The sequence below is a fragment of the Narcine bancroftii genome, chromosome 5, assembly GCF_036971445.1.
Source record: "Narcine bancroftii isolate sNarBan1 chromosome 5, sNarBan1.hap1, whole genome shotgun sequence".
NCBI lineage: Eukaryota > Metazoa > Chordata > Chondrichthyes > Torpediniformes > Narcinidae > Narcine > Narcine bancroftii.
The window spans coordinates 68,270,431-68,285,596 of record NC_091473.1 but is presented as its reverse complement, the minus strand read 5'-3'; the positions used below and the strand labels follow the sequence as shown (position 1 = coordinate 68,285,596).

Below are 15,166 nucleotides of genomic sequence, written 5' to 3'. Positions count from 1 at the left end.
AACTCAAATCATCATGGGTCCTCTACCGGTATCACCTACGGCTCCTAGAACGCTTCCACCAGCGTTGTCTCCGCTCCATCCTCAACATTCATTGGAGCGACTTCATCCCCAACATCGAAGTACTCGAGATGGCAGAGGCCGACAGCATCGAATCCACGCTGTTGAAGATCCAACTGCACTGGGTAGGTCACGTCTCCAGAATGGAGGACCATCGCCTTCCCAAGATCGTGTTATATGGCGAGCTCTCCACTGGCCACCGAGACAGAGGTGCACCAAAGAAGAGGTACAAGGACTGCCTAAAGAAATCTCTTGGTGCCTGCCACATTGACCACCGCCAGTGGGCTGATGTCGCCTCAAACCGTGCATCTTGGCGCCTCACAGTTCGGTGGGCAGCAACCTCCTTTGAAGAAGACCGCAGAGCCCACCTCACTGACAAAAGACATAGGAGGAAAAAGCCAACACCCAACCCCAACCAACAAATTTTCCCCTGCAACCGCTGCAACCGTGTCTGCCTGTCCCGCATCGGACTTGTCAGCCACAAACGAGCCTGCAGCTGATGTGGACATTTACCCCCTCCATAAATCTTCGTCCGCGAAGCCAAGCCAAAGAAAAACAGCACAAGGAAATGTCATGTTAAAAGGCAATTACATTTCCACCTTGCTGCAAGGCAATTACTGTATTTTCTCACCTAATTCATTAACCTTTTGTTAAGCATATTAGTTAAACTTATTCTTTCACAGAGACTGCCACAGAACTTGCTTTGAAGAGAGGAGGAAAACTTGTTCAGGATAGGCATGCCTCAATTAGATTTCGCATTGGAGCAACCAAAGGGAGTGAAACAGGGAAGTTTGTAGATGCTGTGATTGTAGTAAAAACACAAAAATGCTGGACGAACTCAATAGGTCACACAACATCCATAGGAAGTAAAGATACTTAACTAATGTTTTGGGCTTGAGCCCTTCTTCAAGGTATGAGGGAAGTGCCAGTTGATGAAGTAGACAAAGACGACATGGTCAAACAATAATCATGGCTTTTAGGTGCATACACAGTTATACCCAAGGGGAGTGTCCTTAACAGTAGAGATAATGCACAGCCAATGTTAGTACAGCAAGGCTCGCCAGAGGGGGAACAGGCAGCTTGGCAGACATTCACCACAGTCTCCCCCCGGCAGAAGAAGGGTTAAAATCAAAAGGACAGCTGCTAGGAAAGACTGAAGCAAGCGATACATGGATACCATGTTTGGCATTGAGAATACTCTAACAGCCAAAATACACCAGTATCTAGCAAGCAATCGAAATATAATGAGATGTTTTATGAACATGTCAGCCTATCAAGTTGTTTACAAATTTTGGTGCTTCGTCTCAAAACAGGTGGCTCTTTTGCAACCTTGGGAACTGGTACAGTTCCTGGGTCTGTAGAGTGGGAAGGACTGACTTCTGGACCCGCTCCAGAATCGCCAGAGTGAGGCATTGGAGCCTCAGCATGGCCACCTGAAAGTTTACTAGGGGTCACAGGCTGCTGGGGGTGGGGGGTGAGTCCAACCTCTCAGTCTCAGTCTGAGTAGGGGTACGAGGAAGGGGCGAACCAGGTGAGGCCAGATCTCTTAGGGGTATAGTGTCAGTACTCCCGTCTGGGATTTTTACATGACCGAAGTTGGGGTTGGTAAGCAGTAGCTGAACTGATTGGACTAGGGGGTCTGTTTTACGCTCCTGAGCGTGGCTCTTCAGAAGCATGGTTCCAGGCTCAGATAAACGGGCTGGCAAGTCCATCACAGTTCCTGATTTCCTAGGAAAGGCAAACATACGTTTCTGAGGTGTTTGATTTGTTGCAGTACACAATAAAGACCAAATAGAATGTAGTGCCTCAGGCACCACCTCCTGCCACCGAGTAACAGGGTAACCATGTGTTTTTAAAGCAAGATTATCAGTCTCCCAGACTGTAGCATTAGCCCTTTTGACCTGCGGGTTGTAGCTCGTGGTACGGCTGGTGGCAATCCCCTTTCATAGCATGGCTCGCCACAGTTCAGCACTCATGAATGCTGAGCCCCTATTGGTATGAATGTAATTGGGAAAACCAAAAATGCTGAAAAGTGTCAAGTGTTAAGTCAAGTGACTTAATGACAGACGCTGATGAGACGTCAGGGCAGGGTATTGCAAAGGGAAACCTGGAATATTCGTCAATTACAGTAAGGAAATATACATTTTTGTTGTTGGAAGGTATCGGCCCTTTAAAATCTAAGCTATCCTCTCAAAAGGCCGGGTTGCCTTGATAAGAATGGCCTCCAGAGCTTTGAAGTATTGCGGTTTGCATTCTGCGCAAACCGGACAGCTTTTAGTCAGGTTTCTGACTTCTTACAGAGAATATGGAAGGTTGTTAGCCCTTATGTAATGGAAGAACCTCATGACTCCTGGGTGGCACAGTCTGCTATGGATCTCTTTTAGCCCCTCCAGCTGAGCACCAGCAGCAGATCGTGACAATGCGTCAGAGGGATCATTTAACCTGCCCGGTCTGTACTGGATCTCATAATTATAAGTTGAGAGTTCTATTCGCTAGCGTGCCATCTTATCATTCTTGATTTTAGTTTTGTGTTTAGTACTGAACATGTAAGCTACAGATTTCTGATCAGTGACAAGAGTAAATTTTCTGCTGGCTAGAAAGTGCCTCCAGTAGTGAACAGCTTCAATAATAGCCTGGGCTTCTTTTTCAATGGCAGGATGTTTAAGTTCAGGTCCGTGTAACGTGCGGGAGAAGACTGCCACAGGTCTGCCCTTTTGATTAAGGGTTCCTGCCAAGGCACAATCTGAGGCATCAATTTCCACTTGGAATGGGACATCCTCGTCAATGGACGAGAGTGCAGCCTTGGCAATATCAACTTTAATTCTCTCGAAAGTCTTCAAGGCCATTGGAGAGAGAGGAAAAGATTTAGTGTCAAACAGAGGGCGTGCCTTTGTGGTGTATTCCCGAACCCATTTGCAGTAGTAGGAAAAGAATCCCACACACCTTTTAAGGGCTTTTGCTGAGTCTGGGGGTGGTAACTTCTTAAGGGAGCCATTCTTTCCGGGTCGGGGTGGATTTCGCACTTGTGGACAATGTAGCCCAGAATGGGTAGCTCTGTCGCGTTGAACACACATTTGCCCTCATTAAATGTAAGGTTGAGTTCTTTAGCTGTTGCTAAAAATTTCTTTAAATTGTTGTCGTGCTCAGCCTGTGTTTTCCCACAGATAGTAACGTTATCCAGATAGGGAAACGTACCCTGTAACTCATATGTTCTAACAATCTTATCCATTTCCCTCTGAAACACAGACACACCATTAGTGACCCCAAAAGGTACCCTTTTAAACTGGTATAACCCCCATCAGCCTCAAAAGCCGTATAGGGCCATTTCCTTTTCTTAATGGGGATTTGGTGATAAGGGGCTTTGAGGTCGATAGTGGAGTATACTTTGTATTGCACTATCTGATTAATCATTTCATTGATGCATGGCAGGGGGTAGGCATCCAGGTTCGTGTAACGGTTGATTGTCTGGCTGTAGTCAATAGCCAGTCGTCTCTTAGTGTGATTTTTCACGACTACCACTTGGGCCCACCACGACTCATACTAGGTTCAATTACTCCCTCTTTGGGAGTCTCTGGGTCTCTGCTTTGATAAACTCCCGATCCTCTTTGCTGTAAGAACGGCTCTTAGTGGCAATTGGCTGACACTTGAGATAAATCACTGAAAAGGGAAGGAGTTTTGATTTTTAATGTGGACAGACTGCAGTAACTAGCGCGGGGGATTGTAAGTGTGGGTAGTGGCCCACCAAAATTTAACACTACACTGTTCATCTGAGATTGAATGTCTAACCCCAGTAACACGGGGGCACAGAGCTCCAGCATAATAAAGAGCCAAACATCAGCAAGGCAAGGCCCCTGCAAATTTAAAGTAACTTTACACTTGTCCCATACAGTTTTTGTAGGTTCACTACAAGCCATCGATATCTTTCGGTTCATTTGATATCTCCGCAAATTTAAGCCTCTGGCAACTTTCTCGTGGATGTAGCTGTCAGTACTCCCTGAGTCTATTAGGCAATCAAGAGTCTCTCCATTCACCTCCCCCTTCGTAGTTGACCATTCCAGTCCATAACATCCCCCAAGCTTTACAGACAGTTGAGCTATCACAGGGGATCTCACCTCGCCGTCACTTGAAGTCAATTCAGCCTGCTCGTCTGAAGATTCCCCCTTTTCACAGTTGTATTCCATTCCTGCAGCTCCAGGACGCATTTTCTTGGTGCTTCTCTTCTTATCAGTGGGAGTACTTTTCGCCTTACACGCTTTAGCGAAGTGGCTGAGTTTCCCACAATAGCTGCAGGTAGCAAATCGAGCCAGGCACTTCTGTCTGGGGTGCCATCTCTTATCACAGAAGTAGCATTTTTCAGGGGTTTACCCTTTTCTTTCCTTCAGGGTTCCAGCACTCCTGGATGTTTCCATTTTGGTTTCTACAATTTCACTGGACCACATGGCACTTCTCAGTGTTTTGGCTAGAGTGACTGCCTAGTCGTAGGTTAAGGGCTCCATCTCCAGCAGCCTCTGTCAGTTGTAACTGGAGTCAATCCCGTTGACAAAAGCATCCAGCTTCAAGGCATTGCGGTATTGTTGCACATTGACTGCCCTGACATCACATTCGTTTGCCAGCGAGTCAAGGAGCATAGGCAGCATCACTTACCCCAGGTTCTATAGTGCCACATAGTAAGCAGTCAGACGTTCCCGGGCTATAGCCAGAGTGGTAGCTCCTTGCGTTACGGCGATAGGGACCTCACCCAGCAGAGAATTCAGGTGGCTTCATTTTATCACCTCATCGACCACATTGTTTCGAGCCATGTAGTAATCAAAACAAGCAATCCAGTGGTTGAAAATTTTTCTGGCCCTCGGGGCAGACTGGTCGACTGTCAGCCACTCTGGCTTGAGTGCTGTGTCCATTTCTGCTAATAAAATTGAAGTGCCAGTTGATGAAGTAGACAAAGACGATGTGGTCAAACAATAGTCATGGCTTTTATTAGCAGAAACTCATGGTACAATAATGAAAGACAATAGGTGTATATACAGTTATATCCAAGGGGAGTAAGGCTCGCCAGAGGGGAGACAGGCAGCTTGGCAGACATTCACCACAATGAGCAAATAGTCAGGTGCCTGAAATAAAAAGGCTTGGGAGGAGGGAAGCAAGGGCAGGGGAGGAGCACAGGACAACATGTACATGTCTAAGTGTCTTTCAAGCATTACAATTGTACTCATCTCCAACTCTTCCCCTGGTAGCTCATTCCACATAATTATCACCCTCTGTGAAGAAGGCATCCTTCAGACTCCTTTTAAATATTTCCCCTTTCACTTTAAACCTTTGCCTTGCAGTAGGACTCTCCTGTGCTTGTAAAAAAAACCCCACTATATTTGCCTTATCACACCCCTCATAATCTTATTAACCTCAATAAGATTTGCCCTCAGCCTTCTACCCTCCAGAGAGAAAAGTCCCAGCCCATCCAGTTTCTCCTTATAATTCAAGCCCAACAGTCCCATTAACATTCTTGGGAATCTTTTCTGCACCTTTTCAATCTTAATGTCATCTCTCCTATTGATGGGTAATCAGAACTGGTGCAATCCTCCAAGTGTTGTCTGACTGTCGTCTTGTACAGTTGTAACATAATGTTCCTGCTCTTCTGGTCAATGAGGGTAAGCGTGTCTGTTTTAGGCACCTGGAGTAGAATGCAGAAGCCTCTAGCATGAAGCTTGACAATTATGTTCACCCCCTGCTTATCACCAAATCAGTTCAGTGTGAATCAATTGCTTTATTAATAGTAATAATTTTCCTGAACTCAGCTGTCAAGCAAAGGCTATGGACCCAAAGAGCTGGCTTCAGGAGGGTATGTCTTTAACATTGCTATCATCAACAAGTGAATGGGCCATTTATACACACTCCTGCATTTGGCAATGAGATCATTAGGGGATTGGACTTTACAGTGGACATCCAATGAACTGCATTGAAAGTTTCACCTACTGAGTACAAGCATAATGATCAGCTTGTGGTGCAATGACAACTCAAAGCAAAACACTTGGCGGGTTCTGGGTTGGACATTTTGACCTTTATTTTGTGCCTTGTGGAACTTCAAATGCAATATAACATCATTCTACAAAATCTTTTTTGGGTCCTCTACAAGGGATCTCACAGCCTTTCAGGAGCTGACCAAAATAATATGTACAGCTTGGGTCAAAGAATTATATTTTTAAGAGGTTCAGCATAATCAGGATTATTATTATATTCTCTGGCTGTATCCCATCTTTTTCTTTGAATGATTTTTAAAAAAGGTTATTTCCTGCTGCTTTCAAAGACCTGTCAAGTTACATCCTTGACCTTTGCAGAGCTGCTTTCCCATTACATGATGTTGCCGTGCCTCGACCTTCCTGCCAAAAGGCAACACTGTACATTCCCACATTAAATTTCATCTGCCATGGACTCACCTTTTACACCAGCCTACTTCCCTTTTGAAATATATCACAGCCTTCTTTGTTTCTCCATCACATATCCATGCTTTGTGTCATTTGTACATTTTGAAATGACATCCAAAATTTTCAGGTCCAAGTAATAAAGACAATTCAAGAAAACTGCAGTTTCTAGTAATGAACCTTGTGGAATATCATTGCACTCGACCCCAAGCTCCAAAAAAAAAAACTTTCACCATAGCTCTCCACTTTGATATCTAAAGACAATTTTGTCTAATGATGCCAAAACATATGAAGGCCCATATGCAAAATATTAATACCAGCATCCATATCAACCTAGTCTGTACTGCATCAAAAACACTTGGCTTATTTTAAGCAAGTTAAATGAAACTGAGTGAGCTTTCCTTTATTAAACCAAATTTGCCCAAAGACTTCTTGGCCCTGATATTATTGTTTGCAGCTCCCACATTACCTTACTTTAAACTAATGGTCATGTAGTTGCTGGCGTTATTTTTACATTCTTTTTTGGACAAGGGTGCAACATTTGTAATCTTCCAGTCCACTGGAATCACTCTGACAATTTCAGAGAACTGGAAAATTATCGCTGCTTATTTTGTAATTTTGTCCCATGGCAAACCAAGATGAATCTCATTTAGATTTGGTGATTCATCTTCATTAAGAAAAGCTGGTCTATTTCCTCTGATTATGAAAAGAAGACACTTTAGGATCTCAGTTACCTTCTCTTTTACTCTAGCAACATATATTGCCTTGGTAAAGTCAGGTAAAAATTATTCAGTAAGATTTCTACCAAGTAATCTGCCTTTCTGTGTTGATCTCCTTTTTTGTTCCTAATTGGCTTCACAATCACTTGTGTTACTCATTTATTTATTTACATGCCTGTAGAATTTTGATTCCATTTAATGCTAGCTGCCAATCCACATGCTTTGTCCATGTTTTCATTTTTTTCTGAAATATTAACAACAGAAATACTGCAGGCAAGACAACATGGTCACAAGTAGTTCAATGCAGAAAAAGAAGTTTGATGCCCAGAGAACTCCAGATATTTAATTTTAAAAAGAGAGGTATAGCACAGTAATGGGTCCTTTCAACCCATGAGCCCATGTTGCCCGAATACACCAATTAACCTACAAGCTCTTGCATTTTGGAGGCTAGAAAGAAACCCGAGTTTCCAGAGGAAACCCACACAGACACAGGGAGAATATACAAACTCCTTAAACATGGCGCCAGATTTGAACCTGAGTTGCTGTCACTGTAATAGCATGGCGCGAATCGGTAAGTCTTCTCTTCTCTTTCTGTAGTGCCCCCACTAACTCTGTATAACTCTGGGCTCCAAACCCAGAGAAATCTCTCTCCTGCTCAAAGCTTTAGCCTTATTATTTGTTTTGACATACATTTCCTTGTCAGCCAAATCAGTCCCCACAAAGTGTGGCAGCAACATGCAAAACCATTGAGCACAAGATGATGCGGTGGATTAACAATTGGTATTTGCATGCCTCTGAATTTATCAAAAACACATTTCTTGCTTCTCAGAAAATTACAATCACGGAAGCACCAAAATAACTCCAAGGAATACGCATACTTCAATGGCAAAATTGAATAGAAGGGAAAACAACAGAGTGCACAAAATAAACAGAGGATCACAAGAAAATCACAATGTAGAGCGAGTCACGAAAACAGAAAAATGACATTAATCCCACATCAATTCAATTTTTTTATTATTCCCACATTCTCAACTCCTAGATTCAAATATGAAAGGTTCTATTTTTAAGTCATCCTCACTGTCAGAGGCCAGAGGAAGCCCCTTTGCTTTTTGTGTCTTCAAGATTCGATTAACTCTCCAGACTAATAATTAGCATTTGATAATTAAATCTTAACCCAAAAGTATACAGAACCTCTAGACATTACTTCAAATGTTTAAAGACATGAAATCTTAAACTGTTTGATGTCAGTGATTTACATTTCCTAAGAAAGACCCAAAATAACAAGTGCTAATAAAGAACTGAAACAATGTACCTCAAATGAATTCAAAGAACCTGATTATCAACTTGTGAGAAGTATGCCACCAAAATATGCCACAAATACTGTACCAAATCCTTGTGATCTTTGAGTGAGGTTCAATATTGACTACGGTGACACTGTCTACTTGAACTTGATATTCCTCACTCCCGCTAGCATAATCTTATAAACTGTATTATATACTCCATGGTTCTCCTGTTTATTTTCTGTCTTGACAATGCGGGCTGATTATCACATGACCACTCACCTGCACACGGAGCAATTTACAGTTGTGAAGTAACATGCTAGCCATGTCTTTGGAATGGGCGAGGCAACAGGATTGTCTGAAGAAATCTTCTGTCATCTTCCAGCACATCATGTGCAATGCCATCAGATATTCAGCAGCTCGGTTTAGAGAGGTGACAAGCCAGCAGTTGACAAGCAGTATTATCCTATCAGAATGCAATGCATGGTTTCATAACAGAAGTTTACTGGATGTTATTAAAGTAACATTATAAAGGTTTAGTATACCCCCCATGTCTTTTTGTCAACAAATTAGATATTATTAGTTTTTGCTGTATAGCTTATTTATTTATTTAGACATGCCGTAACAGGCCCTTCCAGCCCATGAGCACACGCTGCTGAAAAACTCTATAAGATTGGTTAAACATAACCTACCATGAACAAAGCCACGTTGACTATCTTTAATCAGCTCCTGGCTATTAAAATAATTGCATATCTGATTTATTGGAACGCCCTCCAATAATTTACCTACTACTGACGTGAGGCTCTCTGGCCTATAATATCCAGGGTTACATTTGGAGCCTTTTTTAAACAAAGGTTAAACATGAACTATCCTCCAATCCTCCAGCACCAAATCCATGGCTAAGGACATCTTAAATATTTCTGCCAGAGTCCCTGCAATTTCTACACTAAGCTTCCCTGAAGGTCCAAGGTAATATCTTGTCAGGTCCTGGGGATTTATCTACCCTTATTTGCTTTAAGACAGAAAGCACTTCCTCATCTTTAATCTGTATAGGTTCCATAACCTCACTGTTTGCTTTCCTTACTTCCCATGATTCTGTGCCCATTTCCTGAGTGAATACTGATGAAAAAAAAACTATTTAACATCTCCCCATCTCTTTTGGTTCCATACAAAATCAACCACTTTGCTCTTCAAGGGGATCAATTTTGTCCCTTACTATCCTTTTGCTCTGAACTTTTTTTTGAACTTTGGCTTGGCTTCGCGGACGAAGATTTATGGAGGGGGTAAAAAGTCCACGTCAGCTGCAGACTCGTTTGTGACTGACCAGTCCGATGCGGGACAGGCAGACACGATTGCAGCGGTTGCAAGGGAAAATTGGTTGGTTGGGGTTGGGTGTTGGGTTTTTCCTCCTTTGCCTTTTGTCAGTGAGGTGGGCTCTGCGGTCTTCTTCAAAGGAGGCTGCTGCCCGCCAAACTGTGAGGCGCCAAGATGCACGGTTTGAGGCGTTATCAGCCCACTGGCGGTGGTCAATGTGGCAGGCACCAAGAGATTTCTTTAGGCAGTCCTTGTACCTTTTCTTTGGTGCACCTCTGTCACGGTGGCCAGTGGAGAGCTCGCCATATAATACGATCTTGGGAAGGCGATGGTCCTCCATTCTGGAGACGTGACCCATCCAGCGCAGCTGGATCTTCAGCAGCGTGGACTCGATGCTGTCGACCTCTGCCATCTCGAGTACCTCGACGTTAGGGGTGTGAGCGCTCCAATGGATGTTGAGGATGGAGCGGAGACAACGCTGGTGGAAGCGTTCTAGGAGCCGTAGGTGGTGCCGGTAGAGGACCCATGATTCGGAGCCGAACAGGAGTGTGGGTATGACAACGGCTCTGTATACGCTTATCTTTGTGAGGTTTTTCAGTTGGTTGTTTTTCCAGACTCTTTTGTGTAGTCTTCCAAAGGTGCTATTTGCCTTGGCGAGTCTGTTGTCTATCTCATTGTCGATCCTTGCATCTGATGAAATGGTGCAGCCGAGATAGGTAAACTGGTTGACCGTTTTGAGTTTTGTGTGCCCGATGGAGATGTGGGGGGGCTGGTAGTCATGGTGGGGAGCTGGCTGATGGAGGACCTCAGTTTTCTTCAGGCTGACTTCCAGGCCAAACATTTTGGCAGTTTCCGCAAAGCAGGACGTCAAGCGCTGAAGAGCTGGCTCTGAATGGGCAACTAAAGCGGCATCATCTGCAAAGAGTAGTTCACGGACAAGTTTCTCTTGTGTCTTGGTGTGAATATACCTGCAGAAACCCTTAGGATTTTCCTTCACATTGTCTGCCAAAGCAACCTCATATCTTCATTTAGCCTCCTGATTTCTTTCTTGAGGTTTTTCTTTCATTTTTTATGTGCCTCAAGTACCTCATTTGCTCTATGTTGCCTATACCTGTTATCTATTTCTCTCTTCTTCCAAACCAGATCCCCAATTTTCTTCCCTATGCCTGCAAACCAAGCCTTTAATCCTGACAGGAACATACAAACTCTATACCCTCAAAATTTCACCTTTGAAGATCTTCCACTTACTTTGTACATCCTTGCCTGAAAACAACTTACCCCAATCCACATATTCTAGATCCTTTCTCATTTGCTGAAAATGAGCCTTTCCCTAGTTTAGAATCTCAACCCAAGGCCCAGACCTATCAATTAAGTTGAAACTAATGGCATTATGGTCACTGGACCCAAAATATTCCCCTACACCTACTTTTGTCACCTGTCCTGTCTCGTTCCCTGAAAGGAGATTCAGTATTGCATTTTCTCTAGTTGGTACTTCTATATTATTGATTTGGAAAACTTTTCTGAACACATTTGACAAACATCAAGAACCTCTTATCTCTACCCTTAACTATGGAATCTCTTATCACTGCAGCTCACTTCTTCTCCTCCCTTCCACAGGACCAGACCACAGAAGCAGGTTATTCTGCAACTCATGACTCCATTCCTGCATCCCAAAGATTTTCCATTACTTTCAGACACAAGTCAAAGGTGTGTTGAAAAATCGTCTATTTAACTGAATGACTGTTGCTTCAACGACACACAAGATGCTTGGTGTCATACACAATAAAGTCAGTGTCCCCATCCTCCAATCTTAATACGTATACCCTTCACCACCAGCACATGATTTAGACCGTAAGACATTGGAGCAGAAATAGGCTATTCCAGCCATTGAACCTGCCCTACCATTCAATCATGAATTTATTGTGGTTACCGGGCTATTCCGAAAACACCTTCCAAATGACAAACATAGCAGAAACAAAGGAACCTGATGTTCTTTCTGGAGTCCCACACATTCCTTTGTTCCCTCTGGATCCAAATCCTAATACTTCCTATGCAGTAGCATTGTCTAAGTATTTTCACCAGAAAAACTTAATAATTTTAAGATGGTGGCTCACCAGTAGCTTCTCAAGGGTAATTATGGATGGCAATAAATGCTGTCAACATCCTGAAAAATAAAAAAGTAGAAGACAATTATTATCATGATACGTTTGGTTTTCTATTTTATCGATAAATTGATTCATTGTTTTGCTTACATTGATTGTAAGCAACTTGCAGATACATTTTTAAGATTGATTGCAATATATACCTCAATACATTGTATTTGGTCTGAGGTATCAGTCACAATCTACCAACAAAACCAAATATTTAGATAGTGAGATGAGGTCAATGAGTTGGAAATTGTGACTTTTCCTTCTCCACAGTTACAAACCTCGAAAGCCAATACTTTACATTTTGAGACACCAAGAGCAAGACAGAAGTTTGGAACTGTGCAAGTCAAAAACTTCAAACCTGGCATCTGTTTCACATTTTAACATTTCTGCAAGCTTTACAAAACCTGAGCTGTCTAATCCAATACCTGAGTGGTGGCAAACTTCTGTTTCATGTTTTAATCACATAACGTACTTCATAGTTCAAATCCTCATCAAACATTTAGTTTAACCAAGCAGGGTAGTTTTATAGATTTCACAGTCCATACTTTAATCACTAAGTATAGGCTCGCGGTGCACACTTTGGCAATGGTCTAATTACCGCAACTTTCACCATTATAAATAATAATCCATTCACTGTTTAGCTAAATACGTCTGTGTAACGCCTCATTACTCAATAACTACAAGCGTCTTGCCAGGGCACATGTCGAATCTGCCTAAAGTTGTTCTTTATAAAAATAAATTATAACATTCATGATCAATTAACGTTTGTCCCACAGTGTCCTTCCTGTGGAGTTTGGAATTTTATAAACCAAGCAGATAAGCAATATTAGCATTAGCCAATGGAATATATTTCCAATACAGGCGCCCACATCAAGAATCAAACGTTTCCCTCTCTCTGCCCTCAGATCATGTACAAGAAATCCAGTCACAGAGTAAACCTCCTTTTCCATTAAATTACACTCATGCCATGCTACAACAACATTATACCAGCTTAATCCTAAAAGCAGTCTCCTGTTGCAGTTTAGTGATAGTTTTCCATCAGTCCTTTTGAGATCTCACCCACCTTAAAGGTTGCTACCCAGCCAGTTTAGTTCATCAACATAATCTTGAGAAATGGCTGTGATCCCCAACAACATCCTGGCTCCGGAGGTAAAGACAATGCTCCAGGTCCAGTTGTGTAGCCGGCTGAGTTTTTTTATGGCCAAGAATTGAATTTCAGAGGAGAGATTACAGTAGCTAAGTTTGATACAGAAGGAGTGATTTTCCATTGGCTGAGATCAGCACAAAAAAGCTTGATCATGGTTGCTGGGAAACAACCAACTCAGTCGGAAGAAGGAATTTCACAAATTTCTCAAAGTAGTTTATGTGGTGCCTTTATCCACAGCAGCATTTGTCATGACTGGTCCTCCATTCTATCAAATGTGGGCCTATTTGTAGATGATTACTTGACTGGGGAAGGGCTAATTAGGAAGGGATGAGGTTGGAACTAATGAGAATAAATTGGAAACAGATGTTTAAAGTGACAGCTCAGAAGTAATGGGGAGGAAGTTTAGGGACCAATTTTGCAGGATTTAGGATAGATTTGTCCCACTGGGACAAGAAAAAGATTGTAGGAAAGGGGAACTGTGGCTGATGAAGCAGGCCAAGCAACTAGTCAAGAGGAAGAAGGAAGCATACATTAGATAGAGGAAGCAGGAAACAGGAAAGGCTCATGAGAAGTATATGGTAGTCAGGAAGGAGCTTAAGAAAGGACCTAGCAGAGCTTGAAGGGGGCATAAGAAGGCCTTGCATGTAGAATTAAGAAGAATCCCAAGGCATTCTATGCATATGTGAAGAACAGGAGGATGAAGAGAATGAAGGTGGGGCTGCTAAAGGATAAAGGAGGTAACATGTGCCTGAAGGCAGAGAAGGTTGGGAGGACTTAAATGAATACTTTGCATTAGTATTTACAAGAACTTTGATCAATATGAATTTGAAAGAGAACAGGCCTGTGTGGTGGACAATGTGGAGATTAAGGAAGTGGGTGTTGGATCTGCTTAAAAACATCATGATTGGTAAATCCCCGGGGCCGAACACCATATACCCCAAGCTGTTGTGGAAAGTGAGAGAAGAGATAGATGGGGCAGTAGCTATGATCTTTGAATCCTCTTTGGCCACCGGGGAGGTGCCAAAGGATTGGAGAATGGCAAATGTAGTTCCCTTGTTTAAAAAAGGTGATATGGAGAATCCTGGAAATTATAGACCGGTGATTCTTACATCAGTGGTGTGCAAACTTTTGGAGAGGATTCTTAAGGATAGGATCTATGAGCATTTGGAGAAGTACAGTATACTCAAGGACAGTCAGCATGGGTTTGTGAAGGGAAGGGCATGCCTCATGAGTCTAATTGAGTTTTTTGAGGTGGTAACAAAAGAAATTGATGAGGATAGGGTGGTAGATGTGGTCTACATAGATTTTAGCATTTGACATGAGAGACTCATCCAGAATGTCATGAGGCACAGGATCAGTGGAACCTTGGCTGTGTGGATAGTGGAAGGGTGGGTCAGTAAGTTTGCAGGAGTTGTGGATGGAGATGAAGGTTGCTGAAGGTTACAAGAGGATATAGACAGGATGCAGAGTTGGGCAGAAATGTGGCAGATGGATTTCAATCTGGATAAGTGTGAGGTGATGCGTTTAGGAAAGGCAAATCGGAATAATGAGTTCAGGGATAATGGTTGGTTACTTAAGAGTGTGGGTGAAACAGAGTGACTTTGGGGTTCAAATCCATATATCCTTCAAGGTCGCTGCACAGGTTGATAGGATAGTTAAGAAGGCCTATGGAATGCTGGGATTCATTAATGGGGGATTGAATTCAGGAGTAGAAAGTCATATTGTAACTCTACAAATTTTTGGTAAGACCACACTTAGAGTATTGTGTTCAGTTCTGGTCATCTCATTATAGGAAGGATGTGGAAGCTATGGGAGAGGGTGCAGAGGAGATTTACCAGGATGTTGCCTGGATTGGGAGGAAAATCTTATGAGGCAAGGTTAGTAGAGCTGGGACTTTGCTCTTTAGAGTGTAGAAGGATGAGAGATAGAGGTCAACAAAATTATGAGAGGCATAGATAGGGTTAACAGCCAGCACCTGTTTCCCAGGACAGGATCAGTAAACACCAGAGTACATGTGTACAAAGTTAAGGGAGGGAAGTTTACGGGAGACATCAGGGGTAAGTTTTTTTTACATAGAGAGTTGTGG

At 42.8% G+C, this 15,166-nt stretch overlaps 1 protein-coding gene across 11 annotated transcripts in view; it reads right to left on the bottom strand.

The window, feature by feature from the left end:
* Positions 1 to 15,166, bottom strand: part of LOC138763479 (dynein axonemal assembly factor 4-like) — a 141,026-nt gene that overhangs the window by 117,494 nt on the left and 8,366 nt on the right. For all 11 annotated transcript variants that reach the window (XR_011357600.1, XR_011357597.1, XR_011357598.1 and 8 more), the window contains exons 2-3: positions 11,898 to 11,947; positions 8,752 to 8,935 (exon numbers count right to left, since the gene is read on the bottom strand). Coding sequence is in view for 7 of the 11 variants with exons in the window: in XM_069937698.1 (XP_069793799.1) it covers positions 8,752 to 8,874 (123 nt within the window). In the remaining 4 variants the exon portion in view is untranslated. The remainder of the gene's footprint in view (positions 1 to 8,751; positions 8,936 to 11,897; positions 11,948 to 15,166) is intronic.